We start from the raw sequence: 21,942 nt of genomic DNA, 5'->3' as shown, positions 1-21,942 counted from the left end.
CCGGACGACACGCTAAAGAGCCACCTTAATTGCCACCCACCGTTTTGACACACCCTAATTTAAGGTGATTAATTTAACACTATCAGTTTCGGTTGCAGGCTTGAGAAGACTTCAATGAATTAAGAAAAACAAAACGAATAGTTGTTTCGTAACACTCTTTTCGCTATACTTTGTTAGGTATTATAATCATAGCATAATGTAAATAGATGGTTTTATTCATTTCGGGTTATCAAAAACTAAACATTAGAGCACGGGATTATACACGTATGTTGTTGTTTTTTTTCTGTTTGCTTGTAATAATAAACTAATGCCCTCCCCATCCTCAAACAGAAATAAGCATTACTATAGATCAATCTGATGCATCACGATCATGATCGCGAGAATCGATAATGGATAATGGCGCACGCTTTTTTTTCATCGAACAATTAAATACACCAACAATTACAGGGTTTTCCAGGGATTCCTATAGTTGTGGGACACTTCCTTGATTCTTATTGGAAATGAACTTCATACGTTTGAAAATTTGACTCTATGGCACCCTTATAGGACAGGTTCCTTGAAATCTCCTATTGGATTTGTTCAACAAGGATGCCATAGATTCCAATTTTCAACTTATAAAGTTCATTTCCAATAGGAAAGAGTCAATAAGGTATCGCACAGCTTTGAGAACTCCTGGAAAATCTCCCTGTATTGCAATACGGCGGGCGCGCGCATTGAGAGAAAATGCATTTCTAAACTGAACGGCCTTATCGGAGGTAGACCTGCAGCTGCATCGCCGACTGGAGCAGCACCTTAATGCCGGGCATGAAGCTGGCGATCTGGGCAAAGTCCGGCCCGGACACCATCTGCGTGTGGAGCCCGATACCGTTGGCGTAGTCGCCAGCCTGTACCAGGGCCACCAGCTGGTTCAGCGAGTTGAGAGTGTTTTGCGAGAGCTGAGCAAAAAGGAGAGGAGAAAGTGTCAATGGTGTACATGACTGAGGGGGCATGGCCTAGCGCTGTCGCTTACCCGATTCTCTCGCAGCAAATCGTACAACATTTCGAGCCGTTTCGAGACATCTTCCAGCTTCCGTTTCGTTTGCTAGAAAAAAAAAAATAGAAAACAGGAAAATTTCATTATCATACTGTATTTGCTATCGATAACAAACACCTCGCTCCACCGTACCGGATTGCCTGCCGATGCGACGCACTGCTTCTTCAGCTCCTCGAATACTGTCTGCATGAACACGTACTGCTCCGGTAGCGGTGGCTTTTGCTTCGGTGGTTCCGGTGCGGCCGGTGCTGCAACGGGTGGCTGTTGCTGCTGCTGCATCGCACCACCATCCATCGGCTGTGCGCCCGGATAATACACGCCGCCACCAACGACACCCGTCTGGCCCGTGCCGACCAACGTCGGCTGCTGGTACGTGGATGGTGCTAGCGTTGGCTGGAAGTTTTGATAGTTGATCGTCGACTGGGGCGGTGCTACCGGCGGCTGTTGGCCACCCATCCCCATCGCCGGGTTGTACATGGTGGCGGTGGGCTGCTGTGGTGCTGCCATGTACTGCTGACCGGTGTTGCCCTGCATGTAGTTACTGTTCGGATCGGGGTAACCGTTCGATGGGGCCAAACCGCCCGGCAGTGGTGACGTGATCGGTGCCATAATGCTCGGTTCCGCCTTGGGCTATTGGAACGGCGTTTTGAAAAAAAAACGGAGACGATATGGGGGGAAAAAGACGTGGGAGAAAAAGCATTAGCATAAGCTGTCCAAACCAAACTGCGGCGGGGCAGAGGCAAAAAGTCGTAACGAACTGTTCCTATCGAACGGCAAGCCAAACTAAAGCTCAAACTGCTGCCTAAGAGCTATTGGAGGGAGATTGAGCGGGTTGATAAAGACATCTTTGAAAGCGATATTAAAGGGAGGGAAAGCAGTCCAAAAGAGTAGTAGTGCACGAGAGGTAAGCCAACACGCAGGCCAAAAGAGCGTTAGCGAAAGAGATAGGAAACATATACAGTAAAGTCCAGATTTGTGGCATAGTTTCCTAAGAGATTCTGTTTAGAAGGTGGATTGTTACAAAACATTAAAATAATTAAACAAACATTAAAAGTAACACAAGTTCAAAATAGTAAAAACAATTAATAAGAAAAGACAAAAAAAAGAAATATCATACATGTTTTCTAAAAGCAGATACAATTAAAATCGAAAAGAGATGAAGGAGATGAGGATAAAGAGATATCGATAAGCCTTACTAAGTGAAATATAAAAAAAGCAAATACTTGAAATAAGAATTGTTTTTGAGATTGGAACAAACATTTTAGTTAAGCTAAGGAGTTAATTACTAAACAATTGTGAAGTAAAAAAAGGTAAATTGAGAATAGTTCACGAAATTTGAGAACACGCATAAAAACTTCAAAATAAACATGAAACAATTTTAAAACTGACGTTAAAGTTTAAGTAGTTCATGTAATGAAAGAAGTAAAATGTGTAAGCAAACAAGAAAATTGAAAATCAAAAGAGAAGAAGAAGAAAACCCGGAATAAAGAAACGTAACACAGAAACAAAACGAAACACGCACACACACAGAACAAAGTTCAGAAACATTCGCTAACCTGCGGCGAGGAACGGTTCGAATGATCGTTCGTGTGCGATTCGATAATGCGGCGCCATCGTCTGGTGCCGGCATGGACGGCGGACATTTCGTACTGCTCGCAATACTGCGAAACAGCAGCAACCGAAATGCACGAGAAAGACAGACGAAGACATACATACAAACACACAGATAGAAAAGGAGAGAAGTAAATAAAATAAGAAAAGAGACAGAAATGTAGCAGAAAAACACGAGGAGTGAGGACGTAATTGACAAAAAAGGAGCAAATAGAAACAGTTAAAGCAACGGTGTGGAAAAGAATAAGGGATAGTAAGGGATAGTTAATAGAAAAGAGGAAAGAAACGAAAGATTATAATACAATAGATGTAAAAAATAGAAAATTGAATGTAAACAGATCCTAGACCAAATGCAAATAGGGAAAAGAGGTTACGAAGGGATGAACATAAATAATTCCTAGCCTAAATATTACCACAAAATGATACATAAGTGGGCCTCCTACACATCCTGATGGATTCCTATGTTTAAATAAACGACCAACAACGAATCCTTCTTCCACACCACGACTCACCTGAGGTCTGCTAGAGCTCTTCAGCGCTGGCGGATCGTTCCAGCCAGGTGGTGGCGTCGGATTCCTCTGCACGTTGCCCATTGGAGGGCCGGCAGCTTGCGACGGCGGTGGTGGATATCCCATGCCGGGCTGCTGTTGTTGCTGCTGCTGCGTAACGTCCAGCGGAGACACACCGGGAAGATATGGTGACGCCTGTACTAGCGGTGCCGGTGTAAACGGTTTAAAGTTGTTGTTCTGCGCCGCCTGGGCCGGATTGTAGAAGCTCGGTGGCTGCGCCGGTGCATTGCTGGCGGGCTGCTGGGGCTGGTAAGCCATCGGGTTGTAGAAGTTTGCGTTCGTTTGGCCATAGTTCGGACCGGACGTGACCGACGGATCGAGCACGTACTTGGCGCGGCTTAGAGTGCCGCCGCCCGACTGCGAGCTAACGCTGGAGGGTCGCGGAGGTTGCGAAAGATCGTTCCCGGTGGCCGGTGGCGGTGGCCCAACGGGCGGTTTCGAGGCTAGCGGTGGCGGTGCAACAGGGGCCGCTGCCGGGGGCATACCCATCGGCGGCTGCTGGAACGGTGAGGTGGACCAGCTCGGCTGCTGGGGCATCGTGGACACCGGATTGAGCGTTGGCATCGGGGCTGGCGGCATCGATTGACCGTACGCCTTCATCTTGGCCGCTTGGCCGATCGTGGGGAACATTGGATTGAAGGGTGGCTGTTGCTGCTGCTGCTGCTGCTGCTGGGAAGCGTACTGTGGTCTTGTCGATGCAGCCGGCGTGTAAGTTTTGTGTCCAAGGGCGTAATAGAGACGCTCCCGAAGCTCTTCCATCTCCGGGTCGGTCGAATTGCCCAGATACGTTAGCGCAGATGGTAGCGAACCCTGCGCCGCCAGCAACCTTGCGTACTGCGACAACAGATCGGCCAGCTTGCCGACAGCCGGTGCCGAGCGGCCCTGCTTCTCCAGCGCCTTTTGCAGCAGCATCGACACCTCCACCAGCTCCTGCAGGTCCCGGTTGCTGTTGTTGTTCTTATCCAGCTCATCCTCACCGGTCGCCGGGTCGCTGCTCGGCTGACCGCCCTTCGACAGCTGCCACGCTTCGACCAGCCGCTCAGTGCTGCCGGCACAAATGTAGCACAGAATGGCATTCCGGGCCAGATCGGCATTGCTGACCGCTTCCCCCTGCAGCCGCTCGCCCAACCGTTCGCAGAGCAGCGGCAGCTGGTGCTTGCAGTGCGTGATGGCGGCCACCAGCGCCTCCTTCCACGAGTCGATCGTGCACTGCGTCACGACACCGGTCCAATCGCACAGCACCAGCGCGGAGATCAGGTTGGACAGATAGTTTTCGTTGTCCCGCAGGTAGCGGTACTGTACCTTGGCCAGCAAATCCGAACCACCTACAACGGATGAGACACCGCACGGATTAATATGCTGCTTCATGGAAAACACCCCAACGGCCCCGCGTCACTCACTGTTCATGGCGAGGATCAACGCTTCGCTTGTCTTGCCCGTCTGCATGCACAGCTCGATCGCTGCCTCCAGGTTGCCGGTGAGCAGTGCCTCACAAATCAAACCCTCCTTATCCTGACCGGTACGGATTTTGTACGGAATTTCACCACCACCGGTGCCGTTCTGTTTGCTGGTGGTGGAGGCGTTCTGCCCATCCGTTGCCTGATTGCCGGCGGCAATCGCGTCGAACACAGCGTTATTATCCGTCATCTGCTTTTTGAAAGGGAAATATGGAGAATGTGTTTGTATTAGTCATTTTTGAAGCTACATTGTAAAAATTAGAACAAGAAGAATCAAACAACTTTGAACCATGCATTTACAAAAATTGCCCAATTGCAAATTGCAACCGGGAAATAAAATATTGTAGGTTGAATTATACTCTAAAAGAGTCTAAATTATGTATCAGGACATTGATTAAATATTTGGAGATTTGTTCTAAAGGCGCCTGATAAAATGTGATAACAAAAACAAGTTCCACGTGAAACAATAATACACTTCACAGGTATAATGAAAATCCCTGAGCAACACATTTGACAAATTTGGAAAAAGTGATATTTTAAATCATTCTTTACAAATGTTGTTACAAATACAGCAATGTAGTATTTAAGGTAGTAATACATTTAAAATAAAATAAAACATGGGCGCCAGCACAACCGATAAGTAAAAAGCTGACTTGCCTTGACTTCTTACAAATTAAATGAAAACAATGGGAAAATTGATAAAAATACTTTTAATTTGTAAATGTAAATGTAAATGTACATACAAAACATCATGAAAGTAATGGTTTCTATCTTTAAAAAACATAGCCTTCAAAGAATAATTTACCGAAAGTAAACAAACTACCAGGGATCAAAAACAACAGCACAAAATGGAGCAAACTGTAGCTTACCGATAGATCAGTACTATCGTCCGTACTGGTTTCCGTTTCGGTTGAATAATTCTACACACACACACATACAACACGCACGCACACACATACAACACGCACGCACACACATATACACGCACAAACGGACGTTTTTGTTTTGTTTTATAGCAGCAAAATCGATTGCGCGGCGCAGTTTAAGAAAAAAAACGACAAAAAGTGACGGTATAAGTTAATTTCCATGTGAGCAATAGAAAGCCATAGTTAAGAAAAAAAACAAACGCAAAAGGCGCTGCATATATTACAAGCGCAATCGAAAAAAAACGTGGAAAACGTAACGAGTTTATCGAACAAAAGTATGAAAAGAGCTATTAGACTGTGTAAAACGAAGAACAAAACCAACAAAGTGTGCAAGAATATTTTAACACTAATCGAAAAAAACAAGGAAACCATTAAACGAAAAACCGTGGACAAAAAACGGCGATCCTTACCCGACTAAGACCGGCCATCTGATCGGTCAGCCCATCGACCGGGTTCGATTCGTCTCCCTTCGGTCCATCGACGACGTACTTTTTAAACTTATTGGCCGTATCGTCTGCCTGGTAGCCTAAAATTGAATGAAAAACGCACACCATTAGAATGACAGTTCAAACCGATGACTGGGTTCCCCCTTTGTTTGCACCTACCAAGCAGATTGAGCATTTCCGCGTGCGGATCATCCTCAAAGTTTGCCTTCAGGAAGTACCACATGAACCGGGAATGCTGATCGTTCGTTTGGTCCGCCTTCTGCCGGCAGTAGTCGGCAAAGTTGCCCTCGCTTAGCACCCGCTCGAGCTGGTTGGACCGTTCCACCAGCTCCGGATCGGTAATGACCTGATTGATCGTCACCGTGCGGCTCGCCCCATTGAAGGTGACTAGTTTTCCACCGAACTGAAACGATTCGAAATTGACATTTTACACAAACAGCGTTTAACATTTCAAGTAACGAAGGAGCCCGACTCACCCCAAAGCAGGCACCGGCCGGCCTCCTCATCCAGCGCGGCGGGCGCTTCAGATCGTTCGCCACCGGACCGTGCGACTGTACCGGCACCGATTGGCTCGGCTCGTGCCCAATGTGCTCCATGCCCGGGAACGAGTCGGCAATCTTGTTGCTCGTCTGCACCTGCTGGTGCACGCCGCCGTGTATCGAGTAGATCGTCACGTTCCCGTCGAAGCTCGAGCCGGCCAGCAGGGCCGGATTGCGGGGACACCAGGCCACATCGAAGTTCCACTGGTTCGTCGTCGCCAGCTCGGACAGTATCTCGCCGTTCGGGTCCTCCGTGTTCTGGTTCCAGCAGATGATGCGGTTGTCCTTCCCGCACGACGCCACCAGATCGTGATCCTTCGGGCACCAGGTCAGCCCGAGCACGCCCCGATGGTGTATCTGGAACGTTTTGGCCGGTGCGGTCGCGTACCGCAGATCCCACAGCTGCACCGTCGGCGACTGGTCCTCCTCGCTGGCGAGCCACAGCTGCGTCGCCACCTCCGGGTGCCACTGGGCGACCCGCCAGCGGATGCGCGACTGCGTGTCGCTCAGCTTGATGATCGGCTCGTTCTTGCGCAGATCCCAGATCACGCAGCGCGACGGAAACACGGACGCGAGTATGTGCTGCACCTGCCGGTTCCACGCCAGCCCCTGCACGTCCTCGTGCGGCGTCACCTTGGCGCCCGGGCTCATCGGTACGGCCGTGTTGTTGAGATCCCAGATGAAAATTTCCGACTCCGAGGCACCGCTCGCGACCAGATTGTGCTGGAAGGGGTTGTAGTCGAGGCTGCGGACCGCGCCCTGGTGCTTTTCCTGCTGCGCGACCAGCGCGTTCTGTCCCGCTAACAGCTGGGCCACGTTGTACACCTGCAGCACGCCACTCTCGCAGCCGCCGGTGATCAGCCCGCTGGGGCTAGCGCCGGTCGTCGCCGCCGGCTCGCCGCCACCAGCGGGCGCCAGCGGGGACCAGAGCAGCTTGTGGAAGCGGTGTGTGCTCGGCTGGCTGCCCTTCAGCTCCAGATCGTAGCTCGGATCGGCCAGATTGATCGAGTACAGCTCCAGGGCGGCCGTCGTGCTGAACGATGCGTCCAGCTGCTGTGCGGCCGTACCGGCGGCCAGCATGATCGGGGCCTGCTGGGCCGGCGACCACGCCACATTCACCATCTTCTGCAGCTCCTTCACCTTCATGGTGATCTCCGCTTAATTAATTGACTGCAACGGGAAGGCGAACGAGCGAGAATGGTTGGGAATGATTTAATGGAATAACACACACACGCGCGAGGAAGCGACATTACGAATCTGGAGCACCGGAAGTTCAATGAACTCTATCGTGTCAGAGGATTAGAATCGGATCGTAAGGGCAGATCGTGTGTCTTAAAATGCAAAGGCCTTTAAAATTAATATATTTAAATCATATTACAGCATTACAACGGGCTGTAATAAAACACCCCCTCAACGCTCCCATCCTCCAAGCCAGTGTTGTGATGGTGTGACGGAATTGATGAGTTGGCCGAATGCAAAACGAAAACACAACTGCCGTACGGGGGGCTGGGTGGCCATAAACAAACCATCCAAACGGGCTGCAAGTGCACCTTTCTCGGTGAAACTTTAGGATTTTCCGAACGCTAGCACCTACCTGCACACAGTTAAACACTAGAACGACAATTCACACACGAATTTCGACCCGTTTTCGGCCGATTTACGATTCCACCCACAGAACGTACGTAGCTGTGTGTCCGAAAAGTTCTTTGCGGCAAAATAATACACGTCACCCGCGGACAGTGGTAGGCCTAGTGCCCCATATTTGATGACATTTTGTCTAATAGATGTGACAAAATGGAATGCTATATTGAAGAAAAGTATGTTTTCTGAGCAGGGTATGCATGAGCAAGTTTGTTTCCTTTTGATAATGCAGTTTTGGCTTTTTTTGAAAATCAGTTACAAAATAAACAAACGGCAAATTGTTCAAAAATACCAATTTTCTTGCAATTTATAGCAGAATATTTGCATTTGAAGTGTTTTCATTAGATTTTAGAAATTTACGAATGCAAAAACAGTTCCTTTCAGCTTAATTTGATCTTTATATTCAACAAAAACTTAAAACTAAATTAAAAATATAACTTTAATCCCATGATCCGGTCCCACCGTGCGATGACAGAACAGCGTTTCGGCTGTCAGCGAGAAACGCTTCAACACGGCACGAAACGCTTGGCCACGGTACGCCACTTAACGAAACGACTTTTTTGTAAACATTTCATTCAATAGAAACACAACGAAGGATGCATCTAGTTTGTTTACAAATATTGTGGAAGTTTTAGAAGAAAAAAACGGTTCTTACTGCATTTCAACGATTCTGTGGTGCCCATCGATCGAATTGAAATAGTTACACAGGATAGCAACACAGCGGCAGGTAATGTATTCGCCGGTGGAAGCAGCCGTGCAGCAGAGGAGGGTGTGCGTGTGCGTGTGTTACAATGGCCATTTTTGTTTTCCTCTTTTTCAGACATGATGTGGCAAAGGTAGGGAATCTGCTGATTTGCGCAACTTCCTAGCATTAATTTTTGGGTGCAATATTTCTGCTTCCGAGTTTGTGCAACCGTTTTGCGGTATAAAATTCACTTCAAACCATTCATGCAAGTAGATATATGAGCAAGATTAAAGGTTGGCTGACTTAGCTTAAGTCAGTGATGAAGCGATTTGGCTTATGACAGCTAAACAACATCAAAAACTTCCGTATTCTTGCCTCAAAAACCTTTAGAGGGGTTTCATCGCACAGCATAACGTCATTTCCATGATCCGTCTACCAGATGCGGCTTGAAGCGCATCTAAAATGTTCAGCAAAAACTTCTTAAATGATTTCTCAGCAGGAGCAAGAGACAGTGTTAACAGGGGAGGAAAGAGTGGAAGCGAGGTAATGATTTCACAGTGCAAGAACTTCCGTAAGTGGCTTGGTCGGGGATCGCCCACGGATCGTTCCCGATTGATGGTCGATTTCGTTCGTAGCGGCAACCGTTGTAGTGTTCCGCGTTAGCAATCGCTAGAACATGATTTGAACGCGAGTTGTATATATACAGTGGATTTTGTTCGGTGCATCGTGTCATTTGAAAGGAGAGCAGGTTAGCACTCCCCTTGACAAGGATGGAACACACACCCTGAGATCAGTGGGCACCCAGAGAAAAACCTGATCTCGGCCATTTTTTTCGATGATTTTGGGTTTTTGCTGCTCAAATAAGCTACAGTTTTAAAAGTTAAAATGTGCAAATATGTTTCATACTTTTAAAAATCTACTGCCACGACGACTTTAACCCATGTCGGACACTGACTGAAAGTGAAGTGAAACAAGAAGCCTCTATAAAATAAACAAAACAACGAGAATGCATTTGGCGCTGTCATTACGCCCGTCGCTTAGGTGTTGTTGCAGAGTAGACAACAAAAGGCGTTCAGGTCTCTCCTCTGACACAACGGTCCTGTGGCGCAATGGATAACGCGTCTGACTACGGATCAGAAGATTCCAGGTTCGACTCCTGGCAGGATCGCGATCGATTCTTTTTGCTGATGTTTCTTATTTCACTTTTTGAGTTTCTCATGTAGCTTTTGGCCTTAAACCGTTATGACCCAGTAACGAACGACTTTTGAATTGGTAAATCTCTACTTTATTAAATAGAATTAAACTAGCATACACAGCTGAATAGCTAAAACAATCACTCATAATCCCACTGAAAGCACCCCCCCCCCCATTCCGACCCCTTTCTAACCGTGCTGGGCCGCCGATTCTCGCCAGTTTCGTTTGATCATCTCCACGATCTGCGCGTACAGGGTGGACTTGGAGAAGTAGTAGCTCAGGCAGACGAGAATGAATGCCCACGCCACATACAGCCAGTAGTCCGTCCGGTGCTCCACCTTGTTCGACAGCGGGCCCTTAAAATCGTCCGATATGTAGTGCAGCACCGTCGCCGTGCCGCTCTTCTGATTCACCAGCCGCGGCTCGATGCCCGTGTGGCGCGTCACGAACTTGGCCAGCGACAGTAGCGTCATTTCCGTCCCGTTGTATCGCACCAGCGGTCGGCCCTGGTGGAACAGCATGATCGTCGGCAGCCCGACAATGCCGAACTCCGCGTTGAGAAAGTGGAAATTGTGCGCATCGATCGCGGTCACCATCAGGTCGGGAAAGTGGCGGGCGAGCGCGTTAAAATGGGGCGCCACCATCGCACTGTGGATGCAGGTTTTGGTGTAGAACAGCATCAGGAAGCAGTTGTTCACCTCGTTCCGGTTGGTCGCGTTGGTGGCGGCAGCGTGCGGTGACAACCCTTTCACTATATCCTGCAGCGAGGTGATGATGTACAGCGTTCCGTTGCCCTCCAGCGGCGTACAGTTCACGCGCAGCGGCGATTTGCGACCACCGTCCGAATCGTCCTGGTCGTTCCCTTGATCCATCGAGCACATCCCCTTGTCCCAGTAGGTAAGGTAATCGTACAGGCCGCTTTTATAGACAGAAACCACAGGCGCTTTTTCTTCGACGACGGCCTCCGCTTTCTCGGCCACTTTCGCAACGTTGTCCCCACCGAAGGAGTTCGACTCGAGAAATTCACCGTTCCACAGCTGCATGTAAAACTCCAAGCCCTTGAAACGGAACGCTGCCGCACTGTTGACGACTAGCAGGAAAGCTACAAAAATCGATTGGTTTTTATGTGTTTCCATAGTGTTTTCAGTCACTTTTCGAAAGCGGTTGTTCTAACTTACCTAAAGATAGAAGCACAGGCTTCATTTTGCAATAATTTTACGCAAAAGTGTTGATTTCTTTCCGCTCTGCGAATGCTTTGTTTACATTTGAGCTCTTGTTTTCGGACACACTTTGACAGCCACTGTCACATGGTATTATTGTTAACCCTTGAAGGCGCAACTACTTTTAAAAAAAAACATAAATGTATATTTTTTTAGTTCCTTTTGTGTATTAGTCTATTATCCTCATGTGCCTATGTATTTTTCTCATCCAGTTAATAAATTAAACGGAATGAATTAAATCGCCTGAAATAATTTTATTTTGAACATCCTTCAATACACTTTTTGCAACCATTTTGAGAATCATAAGATGTTAGCAATGATCTACCTATATATCTATACTTCCATTGATTTTATACGTATTTTTTTTTAATAATCTGAAACCCCCCATTTTCGCAATCAAAACAAAGTATAGTCGGGTTAAACTCGTTGATTAATCTTTGATTGGTGTGCTATCTGGAGCGCATCCGTTTATTGTTAGTTCGATACCGACTTTGGAAAAATCGGAACCACTAGTCCCGTTCGGAGTCGTCCGGAGTCGGAGTCGAATGAAATCGGAATCAAACTGTAGTTTCGATTTGTGAGTGCACTTGATAAACAGACATTTGTTTCTAAGAAAAGAATAGTCGACTCCAACATGTTCCAACTCTGACTTCAGACGACTCCGTCTCCAGGCAATTCCGGACTGCTCTGGACGATTCCGAACGTGTCTGAATAATGCTAGTCGAACCTACCTTCTGGAGTAGGTTCCGAAATGTTCGTAGTCGGATCGGAGTGGACGCCGGATGATTGCCAACTTTAGTCATCACAAAAATAGCGTTCAACTATTTAATCCAGTCGGAACGATTGCACGATTTTTGGAATATGGAAACAGAAACAAAATCATATTGTTGCCATTGAAACAACACAGCCACAGCATTTCCATTGAACCTTATTACCCCGACATAGAAGCTTATTGGTCCATGTTCCTCTAGTCTTGGTATTTTTGTAGAAGAGTATCCGCGATATTAAAGGTCTGGCGGTAACTGAATCCAAATTGAACTTTACTGCACTCGTCAAAATGTTCTTAAAAAAAGCTATCTTATAGAGAAAAAAAAAGATATACATAACAGATGATTCATTTATTTTTTCTCCATTTTTTTGTATGTTGTTCTGCTAATACAAATAACGTATGGAAGTCTAGGAACAGGATCAAATGCACCGTTCATATTCGAATTCTTTGCAACACCTATTTTTCAATTTCCACCAATAGATAGCATTCTCTCTCCGGCTTTAGCTCTAGTGAGGCTTCAATGCAATCCATTCTAATACTGCAATTAATGGTCCGCACGTGTGTGTGTGTGAAACAACGACGGATTTTCCAGTTCTTCTTTCTCTATCTCGCACCTTCACTCCGCACGCATCCTAAACCCCCTATCTTAAAACACTGCACCAGCAATCGAAAAGTCGGTATAGGGTAGGGAGTAAAGTTGGCATTTACTACGATAAGAATATGCATCGTCAACATCATCCACACGCACACACACACACCGAAGCTATCGAAAAGTGTTGGCCGCTTTTCCCCCTTGGCGTATGGCGAACGTGGCGCTGTGCATTTGATAGGCCCGGCAAGGCTGCTTATCGCCATCCCGCGTATGTCCCGCGTTCCTCACCCTTATACACCACACACACACGCACACAAACGTACGTTTAGCCCTACAATTTCGGTGGTTTCATTACGCGCACGCGGTCGGTTTGCCAGGTCGTTGACGTCAGGGCGCCGTCCTCCCCCATTTGTTACAAGTGGTACGCGCGCGTGAGTGGTGTATCGGAGATGAAAAATATCTCCCGGCACCAAACACAACAACGCCCGTGGAGAGAAGAAAGCGAGCGAGGGGCAAATTTCCTAGGGAGCGACTTCTGAATGAAATTGTGATCAACGCACACACACAAACGCAGAGAAACACATTAATGTACGCACACCCTGGGTGTGCTCTGCTGGTGTATCGGGGTTTATTTTTGGGCACAAGGATTCGACACAATCAACAACGTCGGCGACGCGGAACAAGAGCCGGGACGGGAAAAGCGGTCTGGGCGGGGTGCGCACACGCGCGGGAGATGAAAAACTCCCGTAGCAAAGCAGGCAGGCAGGCAGCAGTGTGTCGTCATCACGCGATCCTTCTTTGCGTAAAGAAGGGGTGTCTCACCCCGTAGAAGCCCTACGCGCGCGCGTGTGTGGGTGGAAAGTTATTTGTGCGTGTGCGTTAGTGTATTTACGTTTTGTTTTCCGAATCAATTTAATAAAGCACAGAAGAGAGTGAGAGAGAACGAGAGTTTGAGCTTGAGGGAGATAAAAACAAGCCTACTACGACCACGCGCACTAGAGGGTTTACTGCGCGCCCCGTTACACGCTCGTCCAGTTTGTGTGCCGTCGTCCTCGGGAAGCAAGAAGGGGAGAGAGATAGAGAGCGAGTAAGAGAGCAGCAGCAGCAGTTAGGCTTGTGTAGGGCGGTAAGGTGACGGCAGAGTTAGCAGCAGTGTTTACAAAACATGCTGTACGCAGGATCCGCTCCAGAACGAACGGGTAGGTTTGGTGGCAGAAGCGGCCTGTGCGTGCGTGTGTGTGTGTATTATTTTCGGCCAGCCCGAAAGCAGCCGATCAGTGACGGCGAAAAAGCGCAGAACAGCGCGCTGGGTGCGTGTGTACACACAGCAGTAACAGCAGCAGCAGTAGTAGTAGGCCGTGTAGTAAGGTTGGTGGTGTGGTGGCGGGTTGTTGATAACAACGCAGTTCTGTTTTACAGTGCGGGCAGAGAGTGTAAACCAACCACTGCTTCCTTTTGCCAACGGATGAAGGAGTAGCTGCAACAAATTGGTGACTGCTGGCAGGATGTAAGTTTGTGCTGCCAATGTTTTGATCTGCCCTGTGTGCGAAAAGTGCATTTCGTGCTGATTCACGACGCTGCGTGACACGGCCGTCGCGTATCTCTCGGGCGCGATTGCAATCGCAACCTCCCAAGATAATACCCTCGATCCCAAGCGCAAAGTTGCAGTTTCATTGGCTCGTAAATCGATAAGAAATTGGGCTTGCACATTCGCCTTTTTCACCGGATTGGATTGGAATTACTGCTTGTGTTTGGCCACCCCTCCCCCACCCCCCTCGCAAGGATGTAATAAAATCGAACACTTTGCCAAGTGACTGTGTGTGTGTGGGTGTGTGTGTGTAGTAGGTGGGTGGGTAAAATAGGTGTCGCACGGAAAAGAAACCGAAGAAGCATCCGAAGAGGCGCAAAAAGGATACCAGTGTGTGACGCGTAGTGTGTAGTGTGCGCGCGCGGCACAGGCGCAACAGAAGCGCGAGGCGGCGAGGCGCGGACGAGAGAGAGAACGCGCGTGTGTGTGTGTGTGTGTATGTCCCGGTCCCGGTCGTGCACTGGGTTCGGCCCTTCTGCTGCTCCCTGTGTGTGGTGCGCCTCTACCGTGGCGACCAGCAGAGCACCAGTGATGTCCCACACCACCAGCCAGCAAGTCCACAAACCACACCGCCGCTGCTGCCCTAGCCACTCTGTGTGACTGTGTGTGTGTGTGTGTGCTTAATTTTGTAGTGTTACTAGTGTGAAAATGCACAGAAAAAATTAATATAATAGCAGGAAGGACCGAAGAAATACAGATCAGGATGCCAAGTGTGTAAAGCTTAACTAAGCAGTGAACTGAATTAGAAGAAACAAAACGTGAAAAGATCTTATCAAAAATCTGCCTCAGTAAAAATCAATTGTGAAAAAAGCTCCTCCTTTTTGTCCCGTACACCTCAAAGTAGCGTAGTAAGTGTTCTGGTGAGTCCTCACGGCCTTTGGCAAAAACAAAATACTACGTCACAGTCGACATTTAGAAAAGAAAATCTCAACAAAAAAACACAACACCCACTATAGACAGTCTACTGCGTCACAAGTGTAGGAAAATTCACCCCCCCAAAAAAAAAAAACATTCATCTTCTCCAAAAACGACAAAAAAAGCACGCAGCACAACCTTCCAAGAAAGCTGCGAAGAAGAAAGCTTCTCAATGGCCACCGTGTACTACGACGCACCCGTAACGCGCGTGGCGAAGGGCCCACAATTTCGTGGAAAGGGATTTTGTTTTGAATTTTCCTGCTTCCTTCCCAGAAAAGGCAGCCCCTCCCCCTGCCCGAAAGCAGTGGACCCTCGGTGAAGCGCCGCTCGCGGCAAAGGGTACACAAGGACGGCCTACTCTACTATAACCACCCGGGTGTGTGTGGAAAAAGTGAAAGTGAATTGATTCCACAGCCCAAACTAGGAGGGGGCGCGCGTGTAGGCGACAGGGCGACTCCATCATCATCGTTCGTTTCCCACCACCATTTTGTGCCGTGTCGCGTGGGTCGAATTTTTCGGCAAAGCCCCACACACACGCGCGCGCACGTCCCATCTCGCTCGCACCCGCTGTTTGACGGCTGTGTTTGATTGTTTTCGCCCGTTGCCAATGGTGAAAAGGGGCGAAAAACGGGGCCGTGTGCGCCTCACCCGCAGGAGAAGCTTTTACACGTCGGGTTCGTCGTCCACCATCTTCTTCCGAGTGCGGCCCGGGGCGGGCAAGTGTGCGTGTAGGCGCCCAAACACGTCCATTTTCCCGTGCCCCGCGTGCACTTTTCCACTCGCGCTCGGAAAATGCCTTCACGCTGGCGCTGCCGTCACGCACACCACGCCACACACCAAAAAGGCTCTTTTGGCAAAGCAAGTGCAAGAGCGAGAGGCCGAGACGGTGGTGCGCACCGTGGAGTGTCGGGTCGTAAGGGCACCACACACGCCGCGCACACCACCCATACAACCGCAGCACAACACACAGTCCTCGCCCTTTTTCCCGTAAATACGCAATAATACTATGAGCCGGAAAAGCAGGCACGCACACGCACAACAGCCGGTGGGCAAACAGGATACACACGAACAAAATACGGCCTTTTCCATCTCGCTCTTTCTCTTTCTTGTTTTCCGTGTGCGGTACCGTTTTCCCTGAGCCTACTACGACCACCACTGCTTCGCCTTTACTTCTTCGTGCACGCACTGTGATAGAGGGCGTTTGGCCTAAATTTCCTAAATCCCCTCCACACACACACACTTTCTCATCTACCCCATTCCCTGCTATGTCGAAGGATCCAATTGGGGCGGTAAAGGACCCATTTTCTTTCGCTCGGGACGGGAAAAGATGAATATCGCGGCACAAGTCAACACACAAAACACACACTGTTGGAAATGTTTCCAACTGATAAAAGATTAATATGTAACGGAGCACAAGTTTCGCTTTCGCTAGCAATGCTAGGAAGCAATATGGTGAAAAAAAAAAGATTTGTAAATTTGTCCTTAAAGTTCTTATCCTTGGTTTTATTCAAACCTGTTTAATGGTTCTTTTGTTGAGTAATCATTAAAATCGCTCTTTTTGTTGAGTTCATGTGTGGCATAATATGGAAGAAACAATTACCATTTGCAATATTTTTAAGTAATTAAACGCAATGTAATAGCATTACATGAATAATTCCGGAATTTATCTGTCGCTGACCTAATTTGACAGAAAAATTCCCTCTGCAAGTGTAATAATACACTCGGAATAATGATACGGAATTTTATGTAAAATATATTTTTGTATTTAAAATAATTATTTTGTGTAATCGAAATAGTTTTGCAACTACACTCGCATATCTGGTTTATGTGTTTGTAGCTTCAGAAAACCACCGTTTTACTCTTTGACAGTGGAATTTTCCTTCTTGACAGAATGTACATTGGCCAATACTCTGGTTTTGGTTTGGAATGGTTTTCTCTCGAGATAAAGCTGTGAAACGCGTACCAATTATATTGCAAATTCGTCAATAGGGATAGGGCCTTAATTTTCAAAAATTTGTATGATACACCACGAAAAAGACACCACAACGACATGGCATATACACGTTATCCAGCATTGTACTTAAGACATTATTGAGTCTTATATAACTTTTATAAGTTAAAAACTAACACTAAAACCGCGTCAATCCTGGGATAAGAGTTAAGAGTAAAGTTAAGAAAATCCGCCTTTATCAAGCTCAGAATGGAAAACCGTATTTTATCAGGACATCGCGTTCTGCTGTGAGTTTGGAATAAAAGTGTCACTAAATTGTCCATCAAACACTGTCCCTGTAGTCTTAGACAGATTGACCAGTAATACAGCAAATAGTATCGATACTAATGTGATACTTTTTCACTTTAATAAAACACGTTCGATTGACATGGCTAATTTTTGCTTTTGAGATTGTCATTCGAATGATTAGGCTCTCAGGATTTCAATCCTTTTGAGAGTTATATTATGTAAAATTATATTGCATTTGTTTCCTACATATTAGATGATAATATGAGCAATTTTAGTCTCATAGACTTTGAAATTCTATGTCTCACTAAAATGCACCTTTAGACATTTAAAATACCTCTTATTGATCGATTTGTTTCAATTATCCTTAAAATACTTAAAAGCATTTTCTGTTTTTCAAATTAAATTTTTAGGCAATTTTCTCATCTTATTCTTATTTCCTCCAATATTGCATTTTATATGTAATTTAAATAGTGCAGATGAACTACCTGATTGTGTTAAAAAAATATAGCCTGCCAAGATTGACATATTAATATGACCATCACTGTACATAATTCAAATCAAAATTGTGAATGAAATGACACCCGCCTCAAACTCGCTGCCCTGTGCTTTTTCGTCGCCCCATTCTGATGGAAGCCGTTCTTCATCCGTCCCTACTCTGCCTCGTGCGTTTTTTTTTTCTTGCAATTTAGAGTAAAGTAGCGTGAACGTAGAAATTGGGGCAATTTTTTGACGTCTTGATTCATTTTTTTGTGCAAATCATATTAAGGTTATTTTCATGTTGGAAAACCTAGCTGGATTTTTTTTTTCTAATTGTATTTTTTCCTATTTTTTCTTTGTCCTAAAAACAGCTACTTTAGCTTGATGCGATGAACTTTTCACCGTTCGGGACACACTTTCCCGGTACGATACCGGGAATTCATCAGTTTGCCAGCTCGGGACTGGTCACGAGCGTACCGACGACTTCGCACGACTCCAGCAACCGCTACCATTCCATCAACTCGAACGTCAACATGGCCCACTTCAACCAGAGCCATGCCCCCATTCTGGGCAAGTTCCACCGGGACAGCCAGGAGTCGGGCGGGAACGGGGGGGCGGGCGGTGGAAGCGCCAGCTCGAACAAGTACAACGGGCACGGGGCCGGATCGGGCAACGCGTCCATCCCGACCACTACCGCGACGAGCGGCCAGTACTCGAACCCCTACAGCCAGCATGCGCACGTGCCGGAGCACAAGCAGCGCGGCAGCAACATGTACCATCAGTCGGCGGTCGGCAACAGTTCGGCCGGGGGCGGTGGCGGCAGCAGCAGCAGCAACGGTGCCGCCCAGAGCGCGCAGGAGCTGAGCCAGGACATTAGTGCGCTGCTGCAGCAGGCAGACAGCAAGCGTGTGCTGCAGAACCCGAGCTGGCAGTCGCTGACACCGGGCGCCTCCGTAGCGGACTATCTGTCCCATCTGCCGGGCAGTGCGCTGCCCCTGTCGCTGCACCACTTCCTCAAGTACTCGGCGGAGAACATCAAGAAGGAGGCCCAGAACCCACTCACCAGCCTGGACATGTCGCAGGCCCAGTCGCAGGCCCACGGAGGCGGTGGCCACGGTAGCAACAACGGTGCGGGCATGGTGCTGCCCGCCTCGCAAACCATTGCCAGCATTCTGGGCCACCCGGGACAGCAGGGGCCGGGGCAGCACGGTCAGCCGCAGCAGCAGCAGGGCGCCGGGCTCGGTGGCGGCCATCCGTCCGGGGTGCAGGCGGCGGCCGCTACCTCCTCGACCGGTGCGGCAGGAGCTGCGGCCGCTGACGCGTCGGGCGACAAGAAGAAGCGCAAGAAGAAGAAGAAACCGCCGAAGGAGCGCAAACCGCGCCCGAAGCCGGGCGAAATCCAGGTGCGGACGGCGCTGGACGGCAGCTTGCTGTTTCTCTGCCCGGAGTGCCAGATGGCGTACCCGGAGCGGGAGCTGCTCGAGCAGCACCTGATCGGGCACAATCTGGAGCGCCGCTTCATCTGCGACATCTGCAACGCGGCGCTGAAGCGGAAGGACCACCTGACCCGCCACAAGCAGAGCCACAACCCGGAGCGCCCGTTCGCCTGCACTATCTGTCTGAAGGCGTTCAAGCGCAAGGAGCAGCTGACGCTCCACTTTGTCATACACTCCGGCGAGAAGCGGCACGTGTGCCAGGAGTGTGGCAAGGGTAAGCGGTGAACACGTCCCCTCCTTCGAGGATGTTGCTTCTAAATTCGTATTTGATTGTTTTGTTGCAGGCTTCTACCGGAAGGATCACCTCCGAAAGCACACCCGATCGCACATTGCCCGCCGGCTGAAGGCGGAACTGAGCCAGCAGGGTGGTAACGGTACCGACGCTGGCGCCTCCCCTAGTACCTCCCGTGCTGGCCAGGCACAAATCGCGACTGCTGCCCAGCAGCAGCAGCAGCAGCAGCAATCGGCACAACAGCAATCCCCCATGCAGCAGCAGTTACAACCGCCCCAGTATCACTCGCTCACCCAAGCGCCGGGCCAGTCGCAGATGATGTCGTAAGAGAGTGGGGGGAAGCAGCAGCAGCAGCAGCAACAACAGCCACAACAAATCGCAATTCATTGTAGACTAGGGAGAATTATTATCTAAAAAAACACTACCACGTGCGCGGCTCTTCTGATAAAGCAACGTTGCATCAAAAAAGAGGGAACGCTCGGGGCCGGGCCACACACTACACCACGGGGGCGGGACCGGCCCCACCACATATTAAGACTAAACAAACAAACGAAAAATCATTAAGCTAATACATACATTATCTTCCGGTAGTAGAAGAAGGCACATTTGTCTTTTTTTGTTTGTCGTCACAAAAAGGGAAAACCATTTAGGAGCGACACGCAGGATAGCGAAGGGATGGTTTTGTGCAATCGCGTGGATTGTGTAATGAACTTTGTTTGTTTGAAATGAATGCTACCGCTTTAGGCGGTCCAGGCAGGTCCAGTGGTAGGACGGAAAGGCCGTTCGTGAGATTCGTTCCCGCGGACTTTGACTGTCACCCTGTCGTGCGGGTACTAGTTGACGAATTTGACTAATACCCGCAAGGGGAAGGGCCATCATAACGCATGTCTAAGAAAGCCTGTAAAAGGCTGGCATTACAGGATTTTCTAGAAGTTCTATAGCTGTGGGACACTTTATTAACTTTTTCTTACTGGAAATGAACTTAATGTAATAGGAATTAGACTCTATAGCACCCTTGTTGGACAAATCCAATAGGAACTTCTAAGGATCCTATCCAAAAAGGGTGCCAAGAGTCCAATTTCCAACAAATGAAGTTAACTTCCAATAAGATAAAGTCAAGGAAGTGTCTCACAAGTATGAAAACCCCTGGAAAACCCTGTATTTAGGTCGGTTTATTCTACGCCAAGAACAAGAAGAACAAGCAACTGTTTAGCAATAAGAGAGTGAAAAAAAAAATATAAAAAACGCGATACAAAAAAAAAAAACAAATTCCAGCCCATTTAACCATTTCATCCACACAACCTCTACCAGACTGTCGGTGGATGAACTGTTCGCCTGTGACTCTAATTTCGACTAAGCGCGGTGTAAAATAAGTCTCCGAACAGTTCTACACCGCACCCCACCCGTGTACAAAGCCTTAGCTGTTAACAGGGAAACAAAGGGATTTTCTCCATTTTCTCAAACACTCAATCACAAACACACAGCACATACTAATGGGGAAAAAAACCCTCGCTCAGGTTGAACGCAGATATGGTGCGGTAGTAGGGAAACTATTTTAAACGGGAAAGAAAAGAATCATAAATAGACAATTGACTGCAAATACGCGGGCACTTTCAGGCTGATAATGATCCTTTTTTCAGTACGGCTGCGGTGAGTGTGTAACAATGGTAGTGAAATAGTGAATTAACAACACCCTTAAGGTCTGAGGGAATAATACACACAACCGCGAGATCGTTTAGCGATGCGTACAGACGCACACTCACGTGCCGCCCATGCAGCTACAGCTAGTCGGTTTTACTCTCTTCTAGTCCCATTTTTGTTTGGTGTTTTTTTGGCGGGCAAAAAACTAACTTAAATTTTGTAACTAATCCCGGAGCGGAAACGGAAAATTGAACAATTCTTCTAGACTTAACGCGTGTGCGCGTGGGAGAGAGCACGTGCGCGCGCACGCACGCACGCCAACAGCAGCCATGCAACGAAGAGGCCTTTCGCGGTGGTAGGAAGGCGAAGAAGGGGAAAGGCCTGTGTCTAGCTGGTAAGGATTGACGTTGAAAGTTGCAGTTGAGGCAGTAGCAATGTGTGCGGGGAAAGACGAATCTAGTTGTGACACATCGTCGATCCCGCGCGGTCCTATAGATTTAACTAAATCAATACACTATTTAACGCGTAAATGAGAATAATAATAATAAAACACAGTACTAACACGAAACAAATCGAACGGTGGTAATTGGCACTTGTTAAGCTTTTGTTCATTAATTTATCCCATTTAACACATTTCGAAATTAAATTGTTAATTTGGCCAAGTTACAAGGT

The 21,942-nt window shown here is 47.9% G+C and overlaps 3 protein-coding genes and 2 non-coding genes across 11 annotated transcripts; 3 read left to right on the top strand and 2 right to left on the bottom strand.

The window, feature by feature from the left end:
- Positions 1-141: 141 nt before the first annotated feature.
- LOC120900713 (protein transport protein Sec31A) lies at positions 142-8,308 on the bottom strand. 4 transcript variants are annotated; one of them, XM_040308090.1, is made up of 11 exons: positions 8,176-8,308; positions 6,519-7,751; positions 6,202-6,445; positions 6,007-6,122; positions 5,540-5,590; positions 4,614-4,860; positions 3,157-4,538; positions 2,590-2,694; positions 1,166-1,663; positions 1,010-1,081; positions 142-935 (listed from the first exon to the last, which is right to left on the bottom strand). In XM_040308090.1, the coding sequence occupies exons 2-11, from the start codon at positions 7,725-7,727 to the stop codon at positions 747-749; spliced, it is 4,113 nt and encodes a 1,370-aa protein (XP_040164024.1). In that variant the 5' UTR covers positions 7,728-7,751; positions 8,176-8,308; the 3' UTR covers positions 142-746. The 4 variants fall into 4 exon arrangements, with proteins under 4 accessions (XP_040164024.1, XP_040164026.1, XP_040164025.1 ...); XM_040308092.1 differs by lacking the exon at positions 2,590-2,694; XM_040308091.1 differs by lacking the exon at positions 5,540-5,590.
- A 463-nt stretch (positions 8,309-8,771) lies between these two features.
- LOC120901488 (transcription factor Sp8) lies at positions 8,772-21,246 on the top strand. 4 transcript variants are annotated; one of them, XM_040309469.1, is made up of 4 exons: positions 8,772-8,949; positions 9,043-9,058; positions 18,273-19,611; positions 19,682-21,246. In XM_040309469.1, the coding sequence occupies exons 3-4, from the start codon at positions 18,291-18,293 to the stop codon at positions 19,954-19,956; spliced, it is 1,596 nt and encodes a 531-aa protein (XP_040165403.1). In that variant the 5' UTR covers positions 8,772-8,949; positions 9,043-9,058; positions 18,273-18,290; the 3' UTR covers positions 19,957-21,246. The 4 variants fall into 4 exon arrangements, with proteins under 4 accessions (XP_040165403.1, XP_040165406.1, XP_040165405.1 ...); XM_040309472.1 differs by lacking the exons at positions 8,772-8,949; positions 9,043-9,058 and adding an exon at positions 13,640-13,881; XM_040309471.1 differs by lacking the exons at positions 8,772-8,949; positions 9,043-9,058 and adding an exon at positions 13,961-14,189.
- LOC120905271 lies at positions 9,634-9,760 on the top strand. Its single transcript, XR_005739905.1, has one exon. It is a non-coding gene; the product is annotated as a U6atac minor spliceosomal RNA (small nuclear RNA).
- On the top strand, positions 10,003-10,075 carry Trnar-acg. The gene has a single exon. It is a non-coding gene; the product is annotated as a tRNA-Arg (tRNA).
- On the bottom strand, positions 10,193-11,415 carry LOC120901490 (thioredoxin domain-containing protein 15). The gene is made up of 2 exons (XM_040309473.1): positions 11,280-11,415; positions 10,193-11,203 (listed from the first exon to the last, which is right to left on the bottom strand). The coding sequence occupies exons 1-2, from the start codon at positions 11,302-11,304 to the stop codon at positions 10,290-10,292; spliced, it is 939 nt and encodes a 312-aa protein (XP_040165407.1). The 5' UTR covers positions 11,305-11,415; the 3' UTR covers positions 10,193-10,289.
- Positions 21,247-21,942: the final 696 nt, after the last annotated feature.

The sequence above is a fragment of the Anopheles arabiensis genome, chromosome 3, assembly GCF_016920715.1.
Source record: "Anopheles arabiensis isolate DONGOLA chromosome 3, AaraD3, whole genome shotgun sequence".
Classification (NCBI taxonomy): domain Eukaryota; kingdom Metazoa; phylum Arthropoda; class Insecta; order Diptera; family Culicidae; genus Anopheles; species Anopheles arabiensis.
Note: the sequence above shows the minus strand (reverse complement) of the source record. Positions and strands in the feature narration are given on the sequence as shown.

Excerpts from the sequence above, each read along its gene's own strand:
- LOC120901490 (XM_040309473.1), bottom strand. The coding sequence starts at position 11,304 with ATGAAGCCTGTGCTTCTATCTTTAG. Across the intron at positions 11,204-11,279 it reads GCCTGTGCTTCTATCTTTAG|CTTTCCTGCTAGTCGTCAAC; the intron begins GTAAGTTAGAAC and ends CGATTTTTGTAG.
- LOC120901488 (XM_040309469.1), top strand. The coding sequence starts at position 18,291 with ATGAACTTTTCACCGTTCGGGACACACTTTCCCGGTACGATACCGGGA. Across the intron at positions 19,612-19,681 it reads GTGCCAGGAGTGTGGCAAGG|GCTTCTACCGGAAGGATCAC; the intron begins GTAAGCGGTGAA and ends GTTTTGTTGCAG.
- LOC120900713 (XM_040308090.1), bottom strand. The coding sequence starts at position 7,727 with ATGAAGGTGAAGGAGCTGCAGAAGATGGTGAATGTGGCGTGGTCGCCG. Across the intron at positions 1,664-2,589 it reads CGAACCGTTCCTCGCCGCAG|CCCAAGGCGGAACCGAGCAT; the intron begins GTTAGCGAATGT and ends CCGTTCCAATAG. Across the intron at positions 1,082-1,165 it reads TCGCATCGGCAGGCAATCCG|CAAACGAAACGGAAGCTGGA; the intron begins GTACGGTGGAGC and ends TTTTTTTTCTAG.